General features: G+C 44.6%; 1 protein-coding gene across 1 annotated transcript in view; it reads left to right on the top strand.

The window, feature by feature from the left end:
- LOXHD1 (lipoxygenase homology PLAT domains 1) overlaps window positions 1-27,323 on the top strand; it is a 158,009-nt gene that overhangs the window by 18,758 nt on the left and 111,928 nt on the right. The window contains exons 3-6 of the mRNA XM_071730802.1: window positions 6,582-6,662; window positions 7,860-8,044; window positions 22,293-22,391; window positions 23,963-24,111. Coding sequence (XP_071586903.1) covers window positions 6,582-6,662; window positions 7,860-8,044; window positions 22,293-22,391; window positions 23,963-24,111 — 514 coding nt within the window. The remainder of the gene's footprint in view (window positions 1-6,581; window positions 6,663-7,859; window positions 8,045-22,292; window positions 22,392-23,962; window positions 24,112-27,323) is intronic.

Below are 27,323 nucleotides of genomic sequence, written 5' to 3' on the forward strand. Positions count from 1 at the left end.
AATGCTTTTTTTTTCTTTAGTGACACAGAATATTTCCCTTTCAGAGCTGTTTATATATCTAACTGAACTCTGATTTGTGCCCATTGAAATCTGCACCATTTACACTAAGCTCTGAAGTTTTAATGATCTGGGGCAGTGTTAAGTGGCAGGACACTTTGGAGTCCACATTCACTTCTGAAAATGAAACAGAGAGGGAAATCCCTTTGTTCTCTTGCTCAGGCTTATTGACTAGATTGACTCTGGCATCTGAGAATCAAAACTGCCTGAGAACACTTAGAAAGCAGTGCTGAAAAACCCAAAGGCAACAGATGATGTCCTGGGCTGCATCCCCAGCAGGGTCAGGGAGGGGATTGTCCCCCTCTGCTCCACTCTGGGGAGACCCCCCTGGGGTGCTGGGTCCAGTTCTGGGGTCCCCAAGCCCAGAAGGAGATGGAGCTGTTGGAGTGAGTCCAGAGGAGGCCCTGGAGATGCTGGGAGGGCTGGAGCAGCTCTGGAGCCAGGCTGAGAGAGTTGGGGTTGTTCAGGCTGGAGAAGAGAAGGCTGCAGGGAGACCTTAGAGCACCTTCCAGTGCCTGAAGGGGCTCCAGGAAAGCTGGGGAGGGACTGGGGACAAGGGCAGGGAGGGATGGGAAGAAGAGGAACAGTTTTAAACTGAAAGAGGGGAGATTGAGGTTGGACATAGGGAAGAAATTCTTTGTTGTGAGGGTGCTGAGCCCCTGTGCCAGGTTTCCCAGAGAAGCTGTGGCATCACAACAGTTGTCCCCCATCCCTGGCAGTGGATGTAAGGAGAAAGTTCTTTACCATGAGGGCAGAAGAAAAATGTCCCAGGCTGCCCAGGGAGGGGGTTGAGGCCTCATCCCTGGGGATCTTCAACCCCATCCCTGGGGATGTTCAGCCTCATCCCTGGGGATGTTCAACCCCATCCCTGGGGATGTTCAACCTCATCCCTGGGGATGTTCAAGGTGAGGCTTGAGGAGGCTCAGAGCACCCTGATCTAGGTGAGGGTGTCCCTGCTGACTGCAGGGGGTTGGACTGGGTGACCTTTGGAGGTCCCTTCCAACCCAAATTATTCTGTGATTCTATGATTCTGGGTGTTGAAGGTCAGGTTGGATGGGGCTTGGAGAAACCTGGTCTGGTGGGAGGTGTCCCTGCCCATGGCAGGGGGATAAGAGCCAAATGATCTTTACAGTCCCTTCCAACCCAAACCAGTCTGGGATTCTATGTATAAATTATAATCTTCCTGCAGGTAACTAAGTAGAATCTGGTGGTACCAACTCCAAGGGAGGTGCAGCCCTATAGCCAAATCAGGGATTTACTCAAAAGAGGCAGAGTTCTAAGGGAATTTGGCTGCTAGACCTGGTTCCTGCTGTTATGTGCCAGCAGCATTTTCCAAACTAAAATCTGGCCAGTTTTTCCACAGGATTAGTATATGGTGCCTTCCTGAACCAAACTCAACATTTCTGCCCAGCTTAAAATACTGCCCTGAGCCCCAGCTCTTTAATCTCTATCTTAAAATTGTCTGAGCTTGTTCTGATTAAAATTTTCAAAACCTCTGGTTTTTGGTTTTTTTTTAGAAATAAAGTAGAAATTTTCAACAAAGTAAAATTTGTCCCTAGATCTGTGAAAGTAGATGCAATTAAAAATGTGATTTAATATTGGGCAATGCTGAGCAACATTTGCATCATTATCAATGACACTATCTTTCTGGATGCAATTTCTCCAGAAATTAACAAGCAAGCTGCAGATAACAAAGACATGAAGTGTAGGTAAGGTTATTCAAATTAAATGCCACTGTTTTATTGTTCTTTCTGCAAATCAGACCACCAAAGATGAAAGATGCTGCTGCTTCATGTGGTACAAAGCAAAGCAGCACATATCAAATAAGTGACAGTAAGACTATTGAAGTCTGAACTGGAGATGCTTATGGATAAGGCAGGGGCTGTTTTAATGTACCCTCTGGCACTTTGTAACAATTCAGGGTAAGTTCAGACATGGGCTCTCACAGTTTTGGGCTGATGTTTGGCTCCTGGTTGTCATCATGCAGCTACACCCCTGAGCAATTTATTGTATTCAACTAAATCCTTTCAAGTGGGATGGTTTCTTCCCTAATTATTTTATGCTGGTTTAAGCAAGTTTCCTTCTGCTGGTCAGGACATTGGTAGGAGAAGAAAATAATGTGCTTGGTACAGAGATGTTTGCAGTTGTTGTGTTTTTTGGCTGGTTTCTTTTCCATCTGGAGCACTTTTGGACATATGCATCCTAATGTGGCATTTCCAGCTGCCACTGACTGATGTTGTCAGCTTCATGACAACAGTCTTGGCAAAATATTTGCAGACCAAACTCCCTGGAGTATTTCTTCCTCCAAGAAGGGGGTTAATGATGCTGCTACTGGAGCTCTACATTAAGAGTAAATACGGTTTGAGCCTATGGGATTTTTTTGCAGTTGGGTTTTCTGTGAGTCCACCCAGGCCAGTGTCCTCTAGGAGTGACCAGCAGTGCATGTGCAGGGAGAAACAAGATGAATGGGACTAAGACACTGTAATCTTTTTTCCAATATCTTTTTGCATCTTGTGGCAAGCTGCTCTCTTAGCCAGTGACCTATTAGCACAGGTTCACTCAGCCTATAATGTATATTGGATAATCTGAGGATAAGCAAAGCTGTCTGCTCTTTTAAGTCAGGGAAAAACCCAGGACAGACCAGTATTTATTCCCACCACCCCTATGCCTTAAATCTGTGCACTCCACCACTAGTCCAGGAGAAAATCACCTCCCCTGAGAAAGCAGGTGATCCAAACTGTATTATTTTTCTTCCTAGTGAGTGACAGGCCTCAGGATGTGTTTTACTGTGTGACCCCCTGAAATCAACCCCAGCACCCTGCTCCCTCCCTCTGCTGCCAAACACCCGTGGCAGGAGCAGGCAGACCCTGCAGGCAGGGTTGCAGGGAATTGCCACCAAGAACTGACTCTTCCTGATGGTTTAATGGAGCATCTTTAAAATTATTTTTTTAACAGGCAGGCACAGTAAGACCCTGTGCTTCTCTGCAGCCCTACATCTGCAGTGCTTCTGCTTTGTTTACAAAGTACTGTCAGATAGAACATCTCACAGATAGGCAATTTAAATGATCATTAATGCAGTGATTCAAAGCTAAATTGGTTCAGGTTACTCCATCACTGCTAAAGGCTGTGGTTATTACTTTTATGCCTCTACTGTGATGGTTGCAAAGGTTTTCCTCCTGTTCCAAAGAGCTCGGCTCAGCAAAAGGTGTTGTTAGCCAGCTGATATGAAGACTATTTCTCACTAGTATTAAAAATTTCAATCACAATTGTGACTTTCATTTAGATGGTGGGATTGTGTCTTGTTAATTGCCCTTCATTTTTATTTTTTTAATTTTTTTTTTAAGTTGATTTACTAGCCTGAGTGTTTATTTTGTGTATTTTGCATTTAAAACTGAGGGTTTCTTCTCGTCAGCATACCAGGTTGTAGTGAAACTCTCATGGCACTGACTCTGTTGTCTGTGCCAAAGGACAACAGAAGAGAGACACACAGGGGCTTAAAAATACTGTGCTCAAAGATGCACCAGCTCTTTACCCAGCCAGGGCACACGTTGTCCTAAATCATTGTACATTTGCAGTACTATGAATAGGGCAGCCTGCAGGTAATCATTCAACCAAAATAATCTGAAACACCTTCAAATCCAAAAACTATTTCATATACTAATCCTCAGTGAAGTTCCTTGGATGTTTCTTACAAACGAATCTGGTATAACACTACAACAGACTCTGAGAAAGAAGAGCTGCTAAAGCCAATTAAATATGAGAAATAAAAATTCTGACTGAAACATATTCTGAAGTTGCCCTAGCCCGATATCCCAGAAAAATGATGGACCTCCAAGTGAAATTCTGCTGGTCTTTAGTCTAAGCTTATGGCTAGCCATGCACAGTCCCAAGGTCTGAACCCAGTCAAGCCTGAGCATTGGAAATTTAGTGCTGCAATTTCCAAGTCAGATTTTTCCCTGCTTTATTTGACACTGGAGCTGCACAAGCCAGCATGTTTGGTGTAACAAGTTCCTTATGATAATCAGGCTATGAATTTCTTACCCCAGCCTGGGCCAGACTGATGTGGCCCAACTGTAATTTTTTAATTTGTCCTTCTTTCTCTCTCCCTCTCTTTTTTTTTTTTTTTTTTTTTTTTTTTTTTTTTTTTTTTTTTTCTTTCCCTAAACTTCCATATAATTTATAGTTATTCATTACAGAATACTCCCTCACTCTCTTCCTACTTCACTGGCAATGCTAGCACAAGGGTAGAAGGAAGGGTTGCATTTTTTTTTTTTCCTTAGAACATTCTCCTTTTTTGTGCTGTTGGTGCTGCATTTCCACCTCAAGGGAAGAGACTTGTCAAATGCTTCCCACTTTTCCAGTTTGGCTTCTGGACCATAGTCATGTTCCTTAATGATTCCCCAGGCTCCTTCAAGATGCCTGAGACACCTGCTCTGCAGGAACTTTCAGATGCTCACTCAGTGCTCCTGAAGCTCTTTCCTACCCACATCTCTCCCACCATCCCCCACCACCCATAAAAAAAAAAAAAAAAAAAAAAAAGAAAAAACCCAAACAAACAAACCACCCCCAAACCAGCCCAGCGTGGTGGTGGGACTGCATTCAACCATCACCATCCACCACGATGGGTGTGCTGAAAGCCTTGGGCTAATTAGTTTCAGATAATACTTTTGTGCCATCTCTGTAGCTGTCTGCAGCTCTGCATCGATCTCTGGAGCCCAGGAGCAGAGGAGCTGCTGTCATTACGATGCTCGCTCAAGCTGGACAAACTAATTGCCTCGTGCTCCCTGACTGTGTTCTATCTGACAGCCAGGTTGGGGGAGGCTGGGCTGGCTTTAATTGTCTGCTGCCTTCACGGCAAGCTTAACCATTTTAGCCTTTTCATGTGGGGATGGTGCTCCCTGGGAGGTATTTGGAAGAGCAGGATAGGGAAGAGGAGGAGGAGGAGGTGGAGGAGGAGGAGGCATGGGGGGTACTGTTTGTTCATGTGCAGAACACACAAGACAACCTTTAAACAAAGGCACATGAAGATCCTTCACTGATCTGGAGAAGAGCTAAAATGAACTCTTTTTGCCTGGATTATTAATATTCATTAACTTCCTGAGTACAAGCTGCTTGCTTGTCACTGCGGATTTGGTGCAGCTGAAGGGCTGTGGTTTCTTGTTCTTTTTAATGTGACTCGTGGGTTTTGCTGTGTTTAATCATCTGTTGCAAGGCTCAGCAGCTCAGGTGAAATCAGGGCCCATCAGGGAGGGCAGGTGGGAGAGGCTGTGTCTCCAGAGCAACCATGGGTTTTCTCTTGATGTTATTCATAGTGTTACTGTGGACAGTGTGAGCTCTAAAAGGGTGGAATTATATTTTACACCCCTTGCCTGACCCAGGCCTATATACTTAATATTGCCTTCCACTGACACCTGTGAGATACCAGCTGCATGCTTAACACTTCACAAAAACAAACAAACAAACAATCAAGCCAAAACAAAGCCAACACTAAAGTGGTCCTACATTCATTTTGCTTTGAACAAGATATAAATTGTAGGACAAAACTCTAAAGGAATTTTTTGTGGTTGTAAAAGAACTCTGAAGGTGGGTGTGGAAAGAAACCTTTGATGGGGTTGGATGCTTTTGTCTCTGGCTGAGCTCTGGGCAGATCTGCAGCTCCACAAGGAACCTCCTGGGCTACAGAACCCCTTCACTCCATCACCAGGAGCAGGTCCACTCAATGTCCAGGGGCTAGGATGGTAGGAGAGAACAGCTCTGGCACTGGGGATCAGAGATGAAAACATATTGAAGTCTTGCCAAGCAGCTGAGGTGGATGTTCAGTGGTCCATGTTCACCAGGGTCATTCCTGTTGATTGACTGACAAGGGCTGGTCAACATGGGCAAAATGAAGCTCTGACTTGACCATTCCTAATGAGCACTTTCCAGTCACCCTGGAGGGGAGAAACTGATAGCATCCCTGTGTTTTTTTCTGTTACCTCTGTGTTTTAGATCCAATGGGTGGGCTGGCAGTGTTGAGGAACCACAGATGTGGTGCTATCAAAAAGCTGGAGTTCTTCATGTAATTTTTGCTTCATTGGTGTTGCCATGAATTATCTTCGCTGAAGACTATTTTCAGATCCCTCTGAAAACCACTTGGTGGGGCTCCCCTAGCCCTTACCTCTGATGGCAATTTAGCTGAGGATTTTTTTTATTTTTTATTTAAATTGTCATGGTTTATTCCTGGAGGTGATATGGAATGTGATCCAAGGTTTGCATCTGCTTGGGCCAGCATTGCATTTCCCCCAAAGCCTCAGCCTCAGTTTTTGGAAGGACTCATGGAAGGAAAAAGTCTGTCAGTACTTAGAGCTATCCAAAACCTGTCCTGGGAAAGAGGACACTGAAAAAAAAAAAAAAAAAAAAAAAAAAAAAAAAGAAGTAGGTCTGTCCAGTGCTAGGAATGACATCCTGAATAAGTAGCACTCTGTCATGGCACGAGGTGTGCTTGCTGTTCTCTCACCACGGCTCTCGGTGCGTGTGTATTTCAGGAGCAGCACTGCCTTTGAGAGGAGCAAGACAGATGTGTTCCGAGTGAAAACCAACAACGTTGGACAAATAAGGAAAATAAGGTACCCACAGAACGTTGCCATCATGGTACCTGCTCAGCGAGCTGATAATCAGATGGGCTGCAGAGGCTTTGGCGTTGCCGTGTTTTATTCATTATTCGCTAACGTGCTTTCATCAAGGTGAAGTTAAGGGGTGGTAAAAGCTTGTTTACTGCCTAAGATTTTAACTGAAGCATGAAATCACCTACTGTGATACTTACAACTATCTGTGCTCCCCACCAAGAATTATATTTCTATCAAATACAATCACAGAGAAGAGCATTTAGGACTCGTGTTTTGTTGGTTTGGTTTTTTTTGTTTTTTTTTTTTTGTCCCAGTGGAGGTAGAAGGGTTTCTTGATCCTCTTTTGCTAAATTAGTGTCATGTAAATGATCATAACTGTGTGTAACCACCATCTGACTGACATAAATAAAATGTGAAATTAGTTAAGTAGTACAAAGAGAGCTGGGAAAGAGGGAAGAGGTGGATAAAACACAGTAAAGAGGAGGAAAGAACAGAATGGATACAGGGCTGGAGGAGAGTCACTCACATTTTACATATGCAGTGTAAGGTGAATGAATGCACATGCTGAAGGGATGTGTATGTTGGGGTGCATCCCCTTGCAGAGAGTAGCCCCATATCACCTGTGATAGCACCTGAATACACACACACCTATATATACATATATGTATATGAATGTTGTTATTTACAAAATACCCTGTAAAACCCCAAAAATCCTATCAAACATTTTGTGTAGCCAGGCATAAGGAGTTATTTTGTGTATAGTTTCTATAGCCTTGCCTAGTGTAAAATATTCCTGAAACAAAAAATTTGTTCCAATACTTAAAGTGGGGTTCTGAAGATGGAGAGTCCCAATTTACAAGGAGTCCCATGGACAAGACAAGGGGCAATGGGCACAAGTTACTCCTGAGGAGATTCCAATTGAACACAAGAGGAAAACTTTTCACTCTGAGGACAGTCAGACATTGGAATGGTCTCCCAGGGGAAGGGGTGGATTCCCCCCCCCTCCCGTGGAAAGTTTGAAGTCTCAGCTCAACGGGGTGCTGAGACATCTCAGATAAATGATAATATTAGAAGGGCTGGCTCCTTGAAGTCCCTTCCAACCTCACTATGATTCCATGACTCTGTGACTCCACAAAATTAGAGTGCTAGTGGGCAGTCTGAACCCAAATATGAAACCCAGGGTTGTTCTTCCTGTAGGATAGAGCATGATAACACGGGGCTGAACGCGGGCTGGTTCCTTGACCGTGTGATCGTCACCGACATGAACAGACCTCACCTCCGGTTTTACTTCCCCTGCAACAACTGGCTCAGCAAGGAGGATGGGGATGGGCTCTACGTCAGAGACCTCGTTGGCAGCCTGGATCCCATGGATGTGCCCAAAAGTAAGGGTTTTTTCCAAAAAGTAAGGGTTTTTCTTTCTGGTGCCTTGAAAGCTCTGCGCGGCTTTCGGATTTTTTTCAGCCATATAAAAAGAAATCATGCAGCTCATGCTAATTTGTTTTCCTTTTAGTCAGTGGAGAGGGAAATAGGAAGATGCACAGTGCCTCCAGAAGGAAATTCCTTCCTCCAGTGTTAGAACTGACATCTTAGGGTGGGATAAATGGCTATTTGGAGAAGCTCAGTTTGTTGGTGAAGGATTTGGTGATTTAAAATAGATTGGGTGACTACATGTAGCCAGTATCATTATGTACTACCAGAAAAAGCAGTGTGGCTGCAGGCCTGTGTATAAAGTTAAGTGTTTCCAGTCTCTGGTGATGACCTGCAGGACCTTTCCATAAGCAAGCCAACCTTCTTGCTGTAATTCTATACCCACTGACTGTGTGTGAATGATATCCATATTGAAAGGATTCCTATTTTTCAGGGTGGTTTTAAGCTAATGATGTTGCAAGGAAGCCAGGACAGCTTGCAAACCAGACATGTGCTCCCAAATTGGCATCAGTGTGTAGGCCATGCATGGTGCATGCAGTGTGAGTGGGAAGATGATTGAGACTTGAAAGTAGAGCCAGCAACCCAGCCTCAGGTGGTATATGTCAGCATTTTATCTGCAAGTCCCAGTGAGGAAACCGAGCTGTGTTTTCCTGATGACCTCACCAATTCACAGCTTCTTTCTGGTAGTTTAATTTGGGCATGGAAAGTGATGTACAGCCACTGGCACAGGCCTGAGGAAAAGGAGAGGTATTGGTTGGTGCAAAAGAGAAGAAACTTGTGGTTTTTTGCTAGTATCACATCTTTTTGAGGATAAGAACTAGATTTTTTGCAGTAGTGTTATTGATAGGAGTGGGTTTTTGGTAAAAATAGTTTACTGCCAGGTTTAATTCAGTGCTTTTAGCATTGGTGTATGTTCTGAAAGAAAAAAGTATTGTTATTTTTATTGACACCTTGTTTCCCACTACTAGTAAACACAACACCGTGACGTTATTCATTCCTGAATTTTTAAATACCCACACTTTCCTGATTAAGATACAGCCTCCTAAAACAGTTTCATCATGTTGAAGATATAGGTGTGAAAAGATACTGTGTGTGAGTTAGTGTGTACAAATAATATCTCTATGTCTGAATAAATGCAGACCTCTCCAGGGTAGGTGCCACAGAGGAATGAGATAGCATCTGGAGATGCTCTGCCAGCCCCCCACCCAGTTACTGCTGAGGCTGTGAGTGCTAAAATCCTTTGCTGCTCTTTTACCTCTTCAGTTTGTGAAATGGAAAAGTTAAGGACACCCAAGGGGCCAGAGGGGTCAGAGGAAGGCATAGGAAGAGTCAAAGCAATGCACAGCTAATGAGAGGTTCCCTCCAGGAGGAAGCCAACCATTCAATCTTAACTCATCTTTAAACGACACAAGAGTTTTCTCTGAGTTTGTTATTGCTCCTGACTGGGAGAGCTGATTCGAAGGAATGCATGTGATTTCCTCCATCCTGTTCAACACCTGCTTCTCAGCAGGGAACAATTTGTGGCCTAAATCCTCAGCTGGCAGAAATCAGTGCAAGTCCCAGCAAAAGTGCTGGAGCAACTTTGCATTTCATCATCCAAAATGCTGGTCCCAAGGACTCAGTCTTCTGGGGAAATGGTTTTGGATTGGAGATTGACTGCTCACTGTGTGCTTGGTCCAGGAAAAATAAAAATAACACTGTCTCCTGCCTCAGGAGTATGAAAGAAGAGATTTACCTGGGCATTTGCTAGAAATGTATCTGTTCTCATCAGCTTTATCAGAGAGAAGAGCCCACTTTTGAGGGGCACAGGCTGGATGCTCTGTGTCTGTGTTCGAATGCAGGGATCTGGTCTGGGGCCAGGAGCACGGGTGAAGGGTTGGATGCCTTCCAGGTGGCAGGTCTGAATCTGTAAGAGGAGAGGGTTAGCTCAGCTGTCTCAGGTTGCAGATCCCCTTAAACCATAATTAATGAAAGGTAAACATTCCCAGTCTGCTGAGGTGAACTGTCAACTACAAATGTAAATTTGTCTGAATTCGTTTGGCTCCCTTTGAATCTACAAAGGTCTGAAATTATAATGTGATGTAATCTTCTTTGCACATACAAGTAGTTTGCCCTGAACTTGATTGGTTTGGTGTTTTGTTTTTGGTTTTGTTTTATTGGTTCTTTAAAATGGATTAAACTATGGTGTTTACTCTTTGAGTATGAATATTTTCCAAGCTATGAAACAAATGAGTAACTATATGAGCTGGTGATTTTGTGTACCTCTAAAGGGAGATTAGTTACTCCTTCTTAAGTCCATGTTCCCATTAGTAGTGTTTAGTGTCATATTTCTTTTTTTTTTTGGCCATATTCTTCAATCACTGTTCCCCTTTTTTCATCAGTTCTTTGTAAACCACCCAGGCACTGCTGCTGCAGACCTTAGTCTCATGCTTTGCTTTCATGCTCTATTTGCTGTCACAGAGTGATATGTTTTTGAAGATAACCAAACTAGTTTCCTCCATGTTCCATCTTCTGGCCCATCTTCAGCTTTTGATCATCTCCTGGAGATCTTTCTCATCTTTCTCTTGAGGATGTACCTTCCTCTCTTGAACTGGAGGTCACTGCTGGGATGTGTGCCTTCTCTGTCACATGCATGCAATGTGGACTGGAGAATAATGAAAAATTTTTTGACATATTTTGACTTTGTTGAAGCTCTGTATGGACATTTGAAACATATTTGAAGGGGGCTGATGGTATTTGTACCAAAAGCTACTGAACCATGAGGAGATTCAGCTGCTTTCTTGGTGAGGAGCTCAGGCCAGCTGGAGAATTCCTGCAGGGCTGTGAGCTTTGAAGAGGTTAATTTAAAGGGAAAAAATTAGAGACATTAAACATCATAAAATCACAGAATTACAGAATGGTCTGAGTTGTGACCCTAAACCACATTCAAACCCTCCTGCATGGGCAGGTATGCCTCCCACTAGATGAAGTTTCTCCAAGCCTCAACCTATTTGGCATTCAACACTTGAAAAATTGCAGAAAAGTGTATGTTCAGAAAAATAGTGAACATATAGTAAGAAAACGGGATGCACACACAAAATGTAGAGTTCTTTTCATGGTCCAACTAGAGCTACTGAGGACTGCAAGAATACTTAGTGACTGCAGATGCCTGGGTGGTGGCATATACTTATCTGAATTAAAGGTCTCCTTTCAGGTTCCCTGTTGGATGCCACATATTTCTCATGGAGAACAAGTTACATTTTAGCTGTTCTTGCTTGAATGATCCTCTGTTCCCTGTATTCACATCCATGGCATTGTATGCCCAGAGTCATTTGACAGTGGCAGAGCCACAGATTCTTATTTACCCAGCAGCTGCTATTGGCAGGCCGGATTAATTTACATGACAGGTATTAATTACAAGCAAGAGCTACTGTTAGGCCTTATGCTGCTTCACTTGAATTTATGAAGCCTTAGGATTGCATGACAGTGCCTGAGCCTCTGTGCAAGGAACCAGATCAAAACTGAAGTCAGGTGCTGGTTTTCCTTTGAGTGCTGGAGGTTTCAGATCTCTCTGAGGGTATCTGATGTCCTACCAAAGTGGAGGGGGAGGAGAGAATCCTAATGGGTTGTAGCTGCACTTACCCAAGAACTACTGACCCAATGGAGAAGCAAAAGCAAATTTAGTTTGGGATCCAATTCTCAGGCTGCAGACTGGTCACGAATCACTTGTGCCACTCTGTGGACAGGCACTTATGTCTCCCACCCATGGGGAGTGTCATTTGGTTGTCCTTCACTTTCCCTGGTGCTCTGCAGCCCTGGTGCTGCTCTGCACCCTCTGCATGAGGGATGTAAAACAAAACAAAAACATGGGACTCTTAAAAGTACAAAGCCACCCTGGAGGTGAAAACAGTAGCATAGACGTGTTGATAGCTTTTCCCTGGTTTGGCTACTAAAAGCTGCTATTATTGGTGCTCTGTTCATAACCAGGAAGCTGCCCAGCAGGAAGGAATTCCAGCTCTGCACCCACAGCCTCACTCCAGCAGAGATTGTCAAAAGACTTTGAATGTTTTGACTTGGGGCAGAGATGTGGTTTCATGTATTGTTAAAATGTGTAGGGTCCATGCTGCATTTCTTGTGAATTATGGTGCTTCTCATTTTCTAATACATTGCTCTGGAAGAGATGCAATCTGTATATTTTGCAGAGGCATTGAATGACAAACTTGTTCTGGAAACATCATCACCATCCCCACGTTGCAGTGTAGCAATCCAGTGGTGAACAGCATGTGTGCAGCACTGCTTCTCCGAGCTCTCCTGCAGATCTTGTGCTATATCCAGTGGAGTTCCTTATTTTTTTGGCCACACCTCAAGTCCTGTGTCCAGTTCTGGGCCCCTCAGCTCAGGAAGGAGCTTGAGGTGCTGGAGCAGGTCCAGAGAAGAGCAAGGAGGCTGGGAAGGGATCCAGCAGAATTCCTGTGAGGAGAGGCTGAGGGAGCTGGGGGTGTTGAGGCTGGAGAAGAGGAGGCTCAGGGGAGACCTCATCACTCTCTACAACTCCCTTAAAGGAGGTTGGAGCCAGGGGGGGGTTGGGCTCTTTTCCCAGGCAACTCTCAGCAAGACAAGAGGGCACAAGAGGTCTCAAGTTGTGCCAGGGGAGGTTTAGGTTGGACATTAGAAAGAATTTCTTTACCCAGAGGGTGATCAGACACTGGAATGGGCTGCCCAGGGAAGGGGTGGATTCTCCAGCCCTGGAGATATTTCCAAAGAGCCTGGATGTGGCACTCAGTGCCATGGGCTGGGAACCACGGGGGGAGTGGAGCAAGGCTTGGACTTGATGATCTCTGAGGTCCCTTCCAGCCCAGCCAATGCTATGATTCTATGATCACAGTTTAACTGGCTGAGGCTACATCAGGGTCTCTCCAGTGTGACCTCCAGTTTTTCTCAGAAAGACGGGGAAAATTTTGGTAAGGTACCACCAACATTCATTGGCTGTTCATGACTGCCCTTGAAAGTTCTCCCTAAACAAAACAATTTTCTTTGTACTTGCTCTTTTACTGAGATAAAGCAAGAATACCCACTTGTAAAGCCTTTCCCCACTTGTTCCTTAAAACCATGTTCAAGAGCACAGATACCTGAAAATTAATTCAATTTTCTATGTAATTGCAATTTTTGCTACCTTGTCAAAATTTGGTTAAGTCTTGACAGCTTGCCTGTGGCAAATGAGGTTCAGAGCCAAGGACTGGTTTCCAGCTGTGTCTTTGGCCATCAGCACCTTGGAATTGCTGAAGATCAGATGTGATGAGCTATAAATTTGCACTGGGACAGCAGCTGGTGTCGCACTACTTCAAGGATTTATATTCATGGTGGGACAGAACCATGTGTGTGACCTCAGGTTGTAAAACTCCTCAATTTATTTTCCCTGGGTAAAATTTAGTCTTTTGTCATCTATTAAAAATTAATGTGTTTACAATGGGTGAGTTGCACAGCGCAGTAGTGAGGAGTAGAGCAGTCACAACCTGCAGAACACCCGGACCTTGAGGATGAGAGCATCCAACAGTTTCATTTTTATACTTAAAAATGCCCTTTTGTTATTGTTTTTTCTTTATTATTTTATTTTTATTTAAAAGTTAACCACAAGGCCAGATGAGGAGTAGATGTGCTGCATCTAGGGCTACAAGGTCTTTTGCAGGCAGGCATGAGTTTTCTGCCTTGCTGAGACAAAGACCATCTATGAACTGGAAGGGCAGTGGTTGAGTCAGTTCTGGCCTGATTTAGGGCTGATCTATGGCACATCTGAGAGTGTGCATGGGTGTGCCCTGAGGGGTGATGTCTGCAAGGTCACACTGAGCACCCAGGAGCTAGATTCCTGTAAAGGTAGGGAGATGAGTGCCACAAATGTGCCTGCACACTTGTGCATGCAGAGGGTGGCTTTTCCTGTAGGAAAAGGGAACAATACCCATTGTAATCACAGATGAGGGGAGTTCAGCTGATTTGCAGGGCACCCCCAGTCCACTAGTCTTTCACATGCTGCTTTGAATCACTGGTCTGTCCTTGTCTGGGGCGAAGTTACTGGAGTCACTAGAGAAGACTTGGACAGTTTGTGCTCATGGTGGGTGAAAGGAGAAGATCAGGGAGAGACACAGAGCAGTTTCCCTCAGAGGCAGGAGAGGCAGTCCTTGGAGATGTTGTGAAGGCAGTCTGTGCACATGAAGAAGCAGCCTGGGATGGAATTCCCTGCCTGGAAGCATCCCTGGAAGCACAGTTAACATGCCCTAGATTACTCTCTGAGGTTTTTAGATCCACTGGGACCTAAACCCTCATATATTTTAGCTGGGAATGTGAGCTGTGCTACTTCTTTCTCCTGCCAAGGAGGGCTGTATGTACAGTTCTCTGTCTGGAGTTGCAGTGTTGGCTGACTTAAGACTTATAAGCCACAACCTGGCTGTGACTTGAGGAAACACTTGAGGCAGCAGATGCTGATGCACATGCATAAAATTGAGTCAGTAGATAAATCCTTCCCAGTGGGATACTCATGTCCCTCAGGGATGCTCTGGATATGAACCAAATCTCTGGCCAATACTTCTCAATAATGTGCTTGCACTGGAAGCTCTGATAAGGAGCCACGTTTTGGATGGGATGCACTGGTTGATGGTGCCCTGTGGGCTTTGCAGCTCTTTTTTACAAAGCACCAGGCCTGGAGAGTGGGTCTGGTCCCTCTCCTGTCTCCCCTGGGTCATGGTTCAAAATAAGGAAATTTCCATGATCACAAAAAATAAAAAGATTATTGCTGAGGATGTAGGAGAGGGGAGGAATGGAATATTAATAGGTGTTGCCTGCTCATCAAAACTCATCTTGATTTACACCGGAAACTGGAAGTGTATAATCAGCACAGGAAAACACAGCTAAATGTATTTATGAAATAAATATCAGGTGTTTGCTTTTCAATAATGGTGAATACCTTCTTTATTAAGGATGGGACCCTGCTACATCCTGAGATATTCAATAGACAAGATTTGTTGAGGGAGTAGTATCTTTTACTACCCAGCTGATAACACTGAAACAAAATTTTCGCCCTCTCTGGCACACTGAGTAAGAAAAAATTTCATGTTTTATTTTTTAAAAAGTGTTTCACTCCCCTTGCAAACTTTGCCCATCTTGTTCTACCGTGTGTAAACCACACCAGCTATGAACATTTTACTTGTAATGGGTTTTTTTGGCTCTTGTTTTGTCTCTAAAGATGGGTAAGGACCATGAGAAATTGAAACGTAGAAATAAAAAAGAAACACTGGTGACTGGTAAGCTGAAGGAAGACAATGCACAGAGCTCAGAAATTGAATGGAAATGGAGATTTGTAATTCATATAAAGGGCCTCATGTTTCAAGGGAAAAATATGGAGATGCATGAGATATCTCTATGTGTGCCTGGTACATAGATGCATATGTATCCCACGAAGAACAGTGCAGTATGTTTGTGAACACAAGGGACAATTTTGACCAATTATTTATAGGTGTTGTAATTATTTCATACCAGTTTTGAAACAAAGTAACTTTATTTAAATATATTATTTATTCAAATAAAGATTGAAGTATAGTGATAATAGTATGATTTTTAATACTACTGTAAAATAAGTTTGCTCTTCATCTGGAGCAGAAATGTTTTACTCAAGAGGAAATTTTCAGTTATTTCCCCTGTTTTCATAAGAGCACACCTGGAGGAAGTAGGAAGCAGGTATTAAGCAGGTCTTTCTTTTGTGAAATGTCTGCTTTTTTTTTTTTTTTTTTTTAATGTGCTCCCACTCAGGGGCTGAGCTAATGAAAAATAATGAGAAATCTTGGAGAATTAGGTTAACAAGGATTTCCTCATTGCTGTCACAAGTTGTGTTGCCCCATCCTAAGCTCCATGTCTCTGCAACTACACCTCCACTGTCTCTTGAGCAAGGTCACTCAAAGCTCACTTGAAATTGTCATCATCACTTTGAAGTCACAGTAGGAACATCAGTTTAGCATATCCTACAAGCAAAGACTCCTGCATGTGGTAGATTGCCTCTCACAGGCTTTGCAGGGGGGTGATCCAGGATGAATCCTAATACATATTAACTGTTTTGATGCATACTTTGATTTCACACCAAATGAGGCTGAATCTTGGGGTCTTGGGGCAGGACGGGGAGACCACGCAGCTGAGTTCATACGAGGAGGAGCACCAGGCAGTGGCTGAGGACAAAGTGATATTCAGCAGAGCAAACATAATCGTTTCCTTTTCCCATGCCTTATGCCTCTGTAGGTGGCAGCAATAATATCTGTTTCCTAAGAACACACTTTCAGAGAGCTCTTCTGAGGTAAGTGGTCACACCAGCCTCGCATTCCTTGCAGTGTCTCCGAAGAGGTGCACCTCAAAACCACACAAATGCTCCTCAGCCTTTCTCCCCTGCTAACTCTGGTCTGCCAGAGGTCCTCAGGGCCAAGAGCAATATGAAGTTCTTTCTTCATAGGGATCCCCTGCCCTCCAGGTGTGCTCATAATCTGCATTTCCCGTTTGAACCCTTGCTTGGAGTAGCTTTTCACCACCTCTGAAAGCACAGCTCATTAAGAAAGATAGTTGTCAATTATCCTTGACAGAAAGCAATTATTTTTAAGCTCTAAACCAACCCTTTGAATTCAACCCTTTCCTGGGTGGGGAAAAATTTTTCTTCCTTAACTGTGTGCAGTTGCTTTCTGCAAGGATGGGCCATGTTTTTGAGACAGAGCTGGGTCCTGCTGAGCTTAGCCTGGTTCCTCTGCTGGTTCTGATTCTGTGTAGCTGTCTCCTGGTAGTGCAGGAGACAGAGTAGTAATGGTTAGTTCTGGGCACATTTTCTTCTCTGCAGTGTTTGCAGAGATGGTGCTCTGTTGTATAAAGAGTTAGCAAGGCATCTTCACGAGAAAATCAGGAGAAGCTCATCTAGGAAGAAGTACTGTTAGCCTGGTGTGGTGGGGCTGTCTCCCAGAACAAATAAGAACTAAATTCAAATGCCTGCCATTAACCAAACATACTGGGAGACCACATCCCATCTTGGAGCCCTAACCATAGGCTGCCTGACTTTTGAAGGTTGCTGTGGACAAGAAATCTGTCTGTCCCTGGGGAGCACGCTGTCAGGAGTGGTATAAAGGAGCTTCCATTTTGACAAGTCAGTGCTTTCCATCAAGAAGAGGTTTTGTCAGACAGCTTCTGGTGGGCTGGAATGACTGACTGGTTCTGACAGTGAGGAACTGAGACATATGGACATTAAACCACCTTCTCCAGCATGTGCACAGGGGCTGTGGCAGGCTCAGATTGTAGCTGTGCCTTGCCTGCAGTCCCAGCCCCCTGCCTCCCCCTCTGGCAACAATCCTTTTTTGCTTTTCATACTAAACCACAAATGTACTTCTTTGTCAGCAGCACTTCAGAGACAGTATCAGTGCCTCTCTCCTTCCCATTCCCTCCCTCCTTTCGCTTCTGAAATCTGCCTGCTCAGTGCTGAGCAGTACAGGATGGATCTGAAGCATTGCCACCCTTGGGAGCACTGTGGAAACAGAAGGATAATTGCTAAAAGTTGCCTTGCCAGAAGAATCCGTCGCTGCCTACGACTCAGCTCCCTGCTTCTAACCCAGCATGTTCTGCTTCTGAAGGCTGTGACATTTCTGAGCTGCTGGATGCTGTGCTGGGGGCTGGCTCCATGGCAGGTCATGCACCAGGCAGTGATGTCTGGCAGGGATTTCACTGTGTCCTGCAGGAGGTGATGATTCTAGGTAATGAGGCACCGTCACCTTTGGTTCCCTGACTAAGTCTCGTGCTCCTGGTGCTACAAACTCAGCAGCTTGTGCATAAACACCCTCTCTAATGCCCCAGGTAATATTAGATACAAGACTTCCTTAGGCAATCCCATCCTATTGCATTTCATATGACCAGGATCACAAAATTGCTATGTAAATGGCATTAACAGATGAATCTCATGTGGCTGGACAGGGAGCTGCAGCTTGCAGGTGGAAGGGCTTAGCTGGGATGTGTCTTTGCATTTTTCCATGGCCAGAGTCAGCAGAGTGGTTTCATGAGAGGACCCAGGTGTGTCCCAGCTCCTGGGAAAGGTGTTTGGCTAGTGCTGCATCCGTGACTGCTCAGGATGGAGATGGCAGTGGAACCAGAATGGGAAGGATATAAGGGGTCTTAAGGATATAAGGAGGACTGCAGCAGCGTGCCTATCATCCCCTGGGAGCAGGCCTGGAGTGCCTGTATCATCACAGCCCTTCACCCTTAATTCTCCACAAAAAATAAACTGCTCAGCTCCCAGTGGAAGGAACCTGACTCCAGCCCACAGTGCACAATTAATCTTCCTTCTGAGCTGCTGAAAGCTGTGGCTGAGTTGATTAGTAACAGACAAGCTGCCTGACTGTCACACCTCTGCTGGATTAATACGATGGGGTCATATCAGTTAGCGCCACTCGGCCGTGTCCCTAAGATGCCACCCTGGCAGTGCCTGCAAGTGCCTCCCTGGAACAGCCTTGTGTGTTAGTGTGTTGTATGAGAGGCGTCAGGGAAAGATGGGTTGTCTCTAGCAGAGCAGATGCCCAGCTGTAAAGAAAGGAAGGTGCTGCAACCATACATGACATCCCTGCTCGCTTGCTGCAACAGGAAGAGGACAGAAAGCAGAAAACAGTTACTGCTCTTGCTGCTGAATTTTTGTTGGCTCCTCTGTCCCTTGGCATCTTGCAGTCTGTGACTTGAAGGCTCCTAATTTTGCTTCTAGGAAAGCTCCTCTCTGTGGCTGTGCTGCTGTGTGCCTGCACTGCTAGATGCAGTCGCAGCGTTCACTTCCCGTACATCAGCGCTTTGCATGTTCCCAGTGCTAGGAGAAGCATTCAGGAAAAAAAAAAAAAAAATCCAGGCAATATTTTGGTCTCTGTTTTGCAGACAAATGCAGGGCCATTTGTGGAGATTTTAATAAAACTAACTGTATTTTTCAAAGAGGTGAAGGCTGCTGTTTTAAATAATGCCTGTTTAAGGGCTCACAGAAGAGGGAAAAACATCCACTCATGCTTAAATAAAGAGTGCTTGACTTCAACCAGATCTCTGCCTGGCTGCAGTGAGAGCATTTTTGTGCATGCTCCTAGCAGATGAATCCTCACAGTATTTTTGAGATGTAGCAACCCTTTCTATTTAAATTTGCACATCCACCATGTAATTCTGTAAGATGTGCTGACGGATGAGGCACAGAAAGATGCCTGAGCAGAATGAGGAGCTGCTTGCTCTGCTGCAGCTGAGTGTTGGATTGCTCAGAGAGGGAGAGAGAGAGCACTGGGAAAAATTCAGCGTGGCTCAGGATTGATCCACTTTGCTTCCTGAAGATGGAGAAGCTGAGGTTGTCCTGCGTACAGAGCTGAGTAGGGCAGGCATAGGGACTGGTCTGAGAGCACGTGGTTTCAGAGCTGGGAACGCATGAACAAAAAAAAAAATCAGGGAAAAGAAAAACTGGTGAGTGCACACTAGGCATGATCCTGTGGTTTGTGGAGCAGAGATGTACTATGACATAAGCCTAGGGCCACTAGTGCTCTTGGAGTAGCTTTGCCTGTGAAAATACATCATCAAGGAGCGTGGCAAAGAGGCATGAAAGCACATACTGTGCACCACAGCCTTGCTTACATTTTAGAGGACAGCATAAAACCCTTGCAGCACAGTGCCCTGTGATTGCCTCCAGCCCAAGGGGATAACTCAAATCATTGCCTGACTCTGTGGGCTCCAGAATCAGCTCCATTAATGGGATCTCCATGCTGACACTCTGACAGCAGCATCATGTGTGTAGAGAGTCCTTTGGGAGGACTTGGTGTTCTGAGCAGGTTGTCAGATGATGTCACCATATACTTTACATTTGAAATAGAGTGATGTTGAAAAAAACCCTTTCAAAGCATTGAGTCTGGCAAATCATTTTACCAGGAATTTCCTTGCTGGCCAGGCATATTTCTACTGAAGTTACACAAGGTGCCATCCCTGCCCTGGTTTTGGTCACTGCTGCTGATTGCTCTTCATTCACTTGTTCTTTCTGTGTCCTCTTTGGTGCTCTACATGTGTTCAGGAATCCTTCTGGTCTATACTTCAGAGGTATAAAGCCTGATCCTACAAGGGCAATCTGACCTTACTCACTGCTGCTTGTCCTTTTGCAGATCCTTTTCTACCACTGGGTGCCTCTAGCCCCCGAAAACTGGAGAGGAAAATTAAACAGTGGCACCAGAATAAACAGTCTAGAGTAGGTGCAAGGAGCAAGGCATCTCTAGAAACCTGGTCTGTGATTAAAGATCCCAATATACAACAGGTCACTTGTAGTTAGAGCAGCTTAGTGGCCAAGGGGGAGCTGTAAATTGCACGAGCTCCCTCCTTGACTAATGAGAATGAAATCCTTTGGTCTTGGTGTTTCACTGCCAGATTGTAAGAACATTATGAGCTGAAGCAAAAGAGTTAAAGAGGAACATGAAGGCACTGCCTTATATGATCCTGGCTCTGCCCTCCTCTTTCTTGTTACTTACTATACATTGCATTTTTATCATTATGTTATTTGTAATGGCATGTTTTGTGACGGGGCACCAAGAATGTCAGCTTGAGTTTTAGCCTTTTCAGAGCATATTCATCACACCGTGACAGGTGATTCTCCCTTCTGTTTGGGCTCTGCCCTTGTACTCCTTGCTGCAGGAGCTCAGAGCATCCTTATAATTGAGGGGATGGTCCAACAATTGCTTCTCAATATGCTTGCTCTCACATCCTCTGCCTCAGGGGAAGCTTGTGCACCAAAGTGCCTGCTGCCTTTTTGAATAATTTTTAATATGCGCTAATTATGGTGGAGGAGGCAGGTGACCTGCTCTGGGAGTTGTAGTCCAGGGTTTGTTATAATTCTTGCTGCCTGAGGGAATAAATTTCTGGTGTTGATGGGGAAGCCCAGGCAAGCTTCTCCCCTGACTTTTCACCTGCCAAAGGGAAAATCTCGCTCACTTTGGGTCATGGTGCAAAAAGTTTAATTTTTGCAAGAGAGATATGTGTGATGTGGCCTGTGCATTTGTTTCTTTTGCAGAAGCAGCATGCCCAGGACTCAGAAATAAAGAGGTGACATAGCACAGGACTTGCAGTACCAGTGAATAAGGGTTCAGTAGTACAGGGTAGTACATATACATTGTTAAGGGCATAAATTGCATCATATACTTTTTGGTAGTAGGTTTTTCATTAATCTTTATAAGTGTTGTTTTGTGTTTTCTGCCTCTCCCCAGTGCTGGATCTGCATGGTAGATGTGGCACAAGCCATCTGTCATACTTGGGTTTGCTTGGAGGAACAAAGTAGACTTGAGCAGCAGACTTTGAAAGCTGCTCATGTTTGCCCCAAGTAGAGTTATTGTGGAGGCCATGGGAGTTTTTTTCACTGGTTTCAGAAAAAGATGAGCTCATCATTGCAACTCTTTGGAGTGAAGCTAGACCTATCCTGAACCTATCCTATAGACCTATCTTATCTCTGAAGAATTTGCTTCTCAAATTCACTGACAATTTATGTGTGAACTGTTCATGGCTTTGCTCACCCATGTGTTTTTTGCTTTACTTGATGATGATGATGTAGATTCATAGTGTCAACAGCTCCTGGGCTTTACTCCCGTTTCTCCATTAAATAGAAAATATTGCATTATTATTATTTTTTTTTAAACTGGGCAGAGTATCAGGGTGGCCACCTTCAAATTTTTCATTTTTTTGCTTATGCAGTGTGTACAAACCTTTCCTCAAAGCACTTCTTGTCACCAGCCAGGCTTAATATAAGATAAGCTGCAGAAATTGCTCTGGGATAGCATTCAGACCAGAGGGGTCAGGTCAGAGCTTGGGCAGGTGTCTGCCTCTGGAACTCATTGATACTTTGAGAAAACAAGGCTGGTGCATAGGTCTGAGTTCATTTAATGGCCATGTATCAACATCAAAATTTGAACCTCCCTCTCATCTATTTCAGCTTTCTGTGTCAAGGCCAGGAACTTTTCCCCTTGCATTGGGCAGTGAATACACAAAGAGTATTCAGAGCTCTGCCTATGGATCTTATTTCTTTTGCAGAGGTCACTGCGCAGGATCTGGGAGCCATCGCTCAGACGTGCTTTCAAAATAGCATCAGCACAGCCTGATTTGGTTTGTACTACTGTGCTTTGTATCAAGCCATTGAGTTATTAATGAACTGGGATTTCTACCTCTCTCTCCTTGCAGTCAACAAATACGTGGTCCGAGTTTTCACTGGTGAAGTCAGTGGCAGTGGAACAGATGCAGATGTCTTCATTAATATCTTCGGTGAGAAAGGCGACACAGGTATTCAAATGCAAATCATATCCCAAAATATTCTTTTCCTGCTCTGCAGGCCTGTGATCGGAACAACACAGCAGCAGCAATCTGGAAAAATACAGAATAATTTAGCTTGTGTTGTTAGCCCTGGGGTTTCTCACATCCACAGTTTCTGGGAGCTGCGTCTGCAGAACAGGAGTCGTAGCTGGGGTGTGAGCATGGCTGTACATACCTACCACCCAAAAGCCCAAACCCTGGGAAAATGAAGCATAAACCACCAGGGAAAACCAGTACATTAAGTGCCAGTCTGCTGGGGGATCCAACACCAGTGTGCATTTATGTGCAGTGAGAGCTGCATCCTCCATCTTTCTGTGGCCCTGGATGGATAATGCTGACCTTCCAGGTTGTGGCTGGGCATGCCTGGCCATTCAGAAAGATATTTTAACCCGGGTTTGTATCACCTTTAAACTAATAGTGGTAGTTTGGCTGGTGGGGTTTTTTGGTTTTTTTTTTTGTTTGGTTTTTTTTTTTTTTCTTTTTTTTTTTTTTGTGGTTTCTTTTCTTTTTTTTTTTAAATGTAGATTGTAACTGCAACCGTTCTCTGGAACTTGAACTTGAGTTTTGGAGACTATTTTTTACTGAATCATACTAAAAGATCCTCCCAGACCAAACTCTCTGGTTCATGTCATGGAGAAGCGTGGGTGGAAATTCCTGGAGAGCCAGCTAAGAAATATCCTCTCTCTTCTACACTGCACCTATCCTCTCAAATTCAAGAAAAAATGACATGATGTCTCTTCAAGTGTCCTTGAAGAGATTATGAAATCTAGTGGATACGTCTCATCCTTGATTAATTCTCCAGACTTCTACAAAGAGATTCATCTTATCTCACTGGAGACATCTGAAAGTGGGAGCTGAAGTTTAAGCTGGTTGTCCAGGAACTCTGTCATATCTACACAGAAGAATAACACCCCAAGAAAACGTTTTATCCCCTTCTAAGGAAAGTGGGATGAATTTCTTTCCCCTGCATTGGCACTACTCACAGCAGTGTTCTCACAGGGACAGCTTTGGTTGCAGCTGGGGACAGCACTTTAATACTTTTCATAAAGGCAAGCTCCTGCCAGATCAAGAAAAGGCAAAAGCCCTGCTTGGGTCCTAATTTTAAAATAAATCCTCCTTGTGTGGTGCAGTGAAGAATCCTGTGTCCTGAAATGTCCAAATCAAATCTGCAGCTTGTGACCAAAGCATTTTTATAAACACTTCAGAGGTTTTAAAAGACATTAAAAATAAAAGGGAAATGTGGTGGTATGAAAAAAAGATGCAGGAGCCATCTGGATATATATTTCTGAAAACTTTGAGAGCTATAACTAACTTGACATTAGAGTGAAAATCCTGGTATTTTGTGTGCTCAGGGAAAGGTACATTTTTTATTAGAATGTAAAGTCCTCTGCCTTTACCTTGAATCTGGGTTGTAGAGAACTGGTAGCTGGAGAATATTTGATTCAGACAGTGGTGTCATTCCTAAATATTTCTTCATCTACAAACATGTGTGTGCCAGTAACCCTTTCCTCTTTGTTTTTCCTGTATTTATTTTTTCTCAGGTGTGAGGAGACTGGACAATGACAAAGACAACTTTGAAAAAGGAGCAGAGGACAAGTTCACACTTGATGCCCCAAATCTGGGAAGGTTAAGGAAAATTAATATTGGTCATAATAACAAGGGTGGCTCTGCTGGCTGGTTCCTCTCAAAGGTTGGTTGCTCCTGGGATGTTTAACATAAGCAGATTGTGAGACTGAAATGTCTCACTTTTTACCCTCTTAGTAGTCTGATGCCAAGAAATAGAAGGATTTTTGCCAGTGGTGCAGGTTTCTGGTTACTGAGAAAGGTAAATCCAATTTTCACCTTTCCAGAAGAATCCTCTTCAGCATTTGTTCTTTCTGCAAGGCAAAATGGGCTGATGATTTGCTGGCAGCAGCTTGGTGCATGTCATTCTGGTGCATCTAAATTGCCAAATCACAAATTCAAATTGGGTGATTAGAAAATCAGGGATAGTCTTGGTTTAGGTAAATTGCTGATCACCTCAGAAAATGTTGTGGTAGTGAGAAAATCCAGTTGTTATACTTGAATTTACCTCCTCTAATATTATTTATTTTGTCTCAGTCACTACAGTTTCCTTGACAAGAGACAGGGAGTTCTCCAACCCAGATCCTCCAAGCCCCACTCACTCTGTTGGCTTAATTCATTATCAAGGTGGTAAAGAGTCCAGAGTCTAAGAAATATCTGCTGAATCTGTTCACACTGGAAAAGTGCAAAGATTTATAGCTTGGACAAATATAAGTGTTTTATCAATGGTACAGGGAAAAAAAAAAAAAGGAAAAAAAAAAAGATAAACCTGCCACTAAGATCCTTTTCTTCCACTTTCCTCCCTGTTTTAATACCCTGCTCTAAGGCATGAAGGAATTTCAGCTTTTAGTGAAATGGTCGAAGGAACATTTTAAAAGGAGACATCCAGGACTCTCCTCATCTCATTTTCTTGCCTCTGCTGATGCAGTTTAACACAGCTGGCTTTAATCCACTGAAGATCTGACCTCGAATTTGTAAATCCTAGGTAGCAGGGTGGTTTGATGTATATTACAAACACAAATATTAGCGTATGCTTTTCCGCCATCACCATATGCTGTACCAAAAGCTATTATGATCCATGAGAAATGCAAAAAATGAAAAACAGACCTACTGTGCTCCACGTAGTAAATAGAGGAGGGGGGATCCACATTGCAGAATAAGTCTTCATGGTATGATTTGGTTTTGCTGGTTGTGTTGCTGAAGCAGTTGCAGGCAGCTCATTAATCCAATCGTCTGCCACAAGAACCATCAAGATGTTTGTGATTAATTGGAAGGTAACTCATGCCTTACAAGTTCAGCTGAAAGCTTGGGGGGGATGATCTTAACCATGGCCCACTTATCTTCTACTGTTCGTAGATCTATTTATCTAATTGGCTTCAAAAATTAGGAACTTTAGCTTTGTGACTCCTGGATGAAACTGCTTCCTGCCATTAGAAGTTCTCATATCTCCTGGCTTATGCTCAGAGCTTGTTTTCTGCCTCTAAATATATAAAGATACCAAAAACAACCCCAAGAGGACCAGCGGGTAGAGAGGACTCTATGTGTTGATATTTCTCCTGAACCTCATGTATTTCAGTCTCTGACACTCCAGCACAGCACTTCTGTCCCATGCTGACAATCTCAGCCCTGGCAAGCACTGCTGTCCATGTCTGTGGAGGCACAACGTGAATTAGTGATGCTACAGGGAACAGCACAGTGTGGAATCAGTGACAGGAGGGAAAGCTCTGGTTCCCAAAGAACAATTTCACAAGTCTATTGGAAAGGACACATTCCAGATTCTTCCTCTTTGCTGTGAAAGCAGGGAAAACTGTCGACAGCTTTCTAGCATCCCTAATAGATGCTAGGGGTATCTCTCATTCCTTGAGATACATATCCATGCAGGAAAGTAGAGACTGTGATTTACCTGCTTCTGGATCACAGAATCACAGAATCATTTGGGTTGGAAAGGACCTCTGAGATCATCAAGTCCAACCCTTGATCCACTCCCCCCATGGTTCCCAGCCCATGGCACTGAGTGCCACATCCAGGCTCTTCTTAAAAACCTCCAGGGATGGAGAATCCACCCTCTCCCTGGGCATCCCATTCCAATGTCTGATCACCCTCTCTGGAAAGAATTTTTTCTAATATCCAACCTAAACCTCCCCTGTCAGAGCTTAAGCCCATGACCTCTTGTCTGACTGATGGAGAAGAGCCCAACCCCCCCGTAGCTCCAACCTCCTTTCAGGGAGTGATGAGGTCTCCCCTGAGCCTCCTCTTCTCCAGCCTCAACACCCCCAGCTCCCTCAGCCTCTCCTCACAGGACTTGTGCTGGATCCCTTCCCAGCCTCCTTGCTCTTCTCTGGACCTGCTCCAGCACCTCAATCTCCTTCCTGAACTGAGGGGCCCAGAACTGGACACAGGACTCAAGCTGTGGCCTCCCCAGGGCTGAGCACAGGGGCAGAATCCCTTCCCTGGACCTGCTGGCCACGCTGTTCCTGAGCCAGCCCAGGATGCCATTGGCCTTCTTGGCCACCTGGGCACTCTGCTGGCTCATGTTCAGCTTCCTGGCAATCCAGACTCCCAGCTCCCTTTCTGCCTGGCTGCTCTCAGCCCCTCTGTGCCCAGCCTGGAGCTCCCCATGGGGTTCTTGTGGCCAAAGTGCAGGACCCTTGGCCTTGTTGAACCTCATCCCATTGGAGTCAGCCCAACTCTCCAGTCTGTCCAGGGTCCCTCTGCAGAGTTCCCCTGCCTTCCAGAAGATCCACACTCCCGCCCAGCTTTGTGTCATCTGCAAATTTGCTAATTGTGGATTCAATCTCCTCATCTCAATCATCACTGAAGACATTAAACAGAACTGGGCCCAACACTGATCCCCGGGGGACACCACAGCCACCAATTGCATGCAGCACCGTTCACCACCACTCTCTGGTGGCCTCCATCAGTTCCTAACCAGGCACAGAGTGCCCCTCTCTGAGCCATGGGCTGACAGCTTTTTCAGGAGAATGCTTTGGGAGATGGTGTCAAAGGCTTTGCTGAAGTCCAGCTAGACTCCATCCACAGCCTTCCCCTCACCCACCAGGCGGGTCACCCGATGATAAAAGGAGAGCAGGTTGGTCAGACAGGACTTGCCCTTCCTAACCCCGTGCTGGCTGGGTCTGATCCCCTGTGCATCCTGCAGGTGCTGTGTGATCGCCCCCAGGATGATCTGCTCCATAACCTTGCCAGGCACTGAGGTCAGGCTGCCGGGCCTGGAGTTTCCTGGGACCTCCTTTTGTCCCTTTGTGGATTGGTGTGACATTCACCAACTGCCAGTCATCTGGGACCTCCCCAGTGAGCCAGGACTGTTGGTAAATGATGGGG

Source organism: Heliangelus exortis, chromosome Z (genome assembly GCF_036169615.1).
Source record: "Heliangelus exortis chromosome Z, bHelExo1.hap1, whole genome shotgun sequence".
Classification (NCBI taxonomy): domain Eukaryota; kingdom Metazoa; phylum Chordata; class Aves; order Apodiformes; family Trochilidae; genus Heliangelus; species Heliangelus exortis.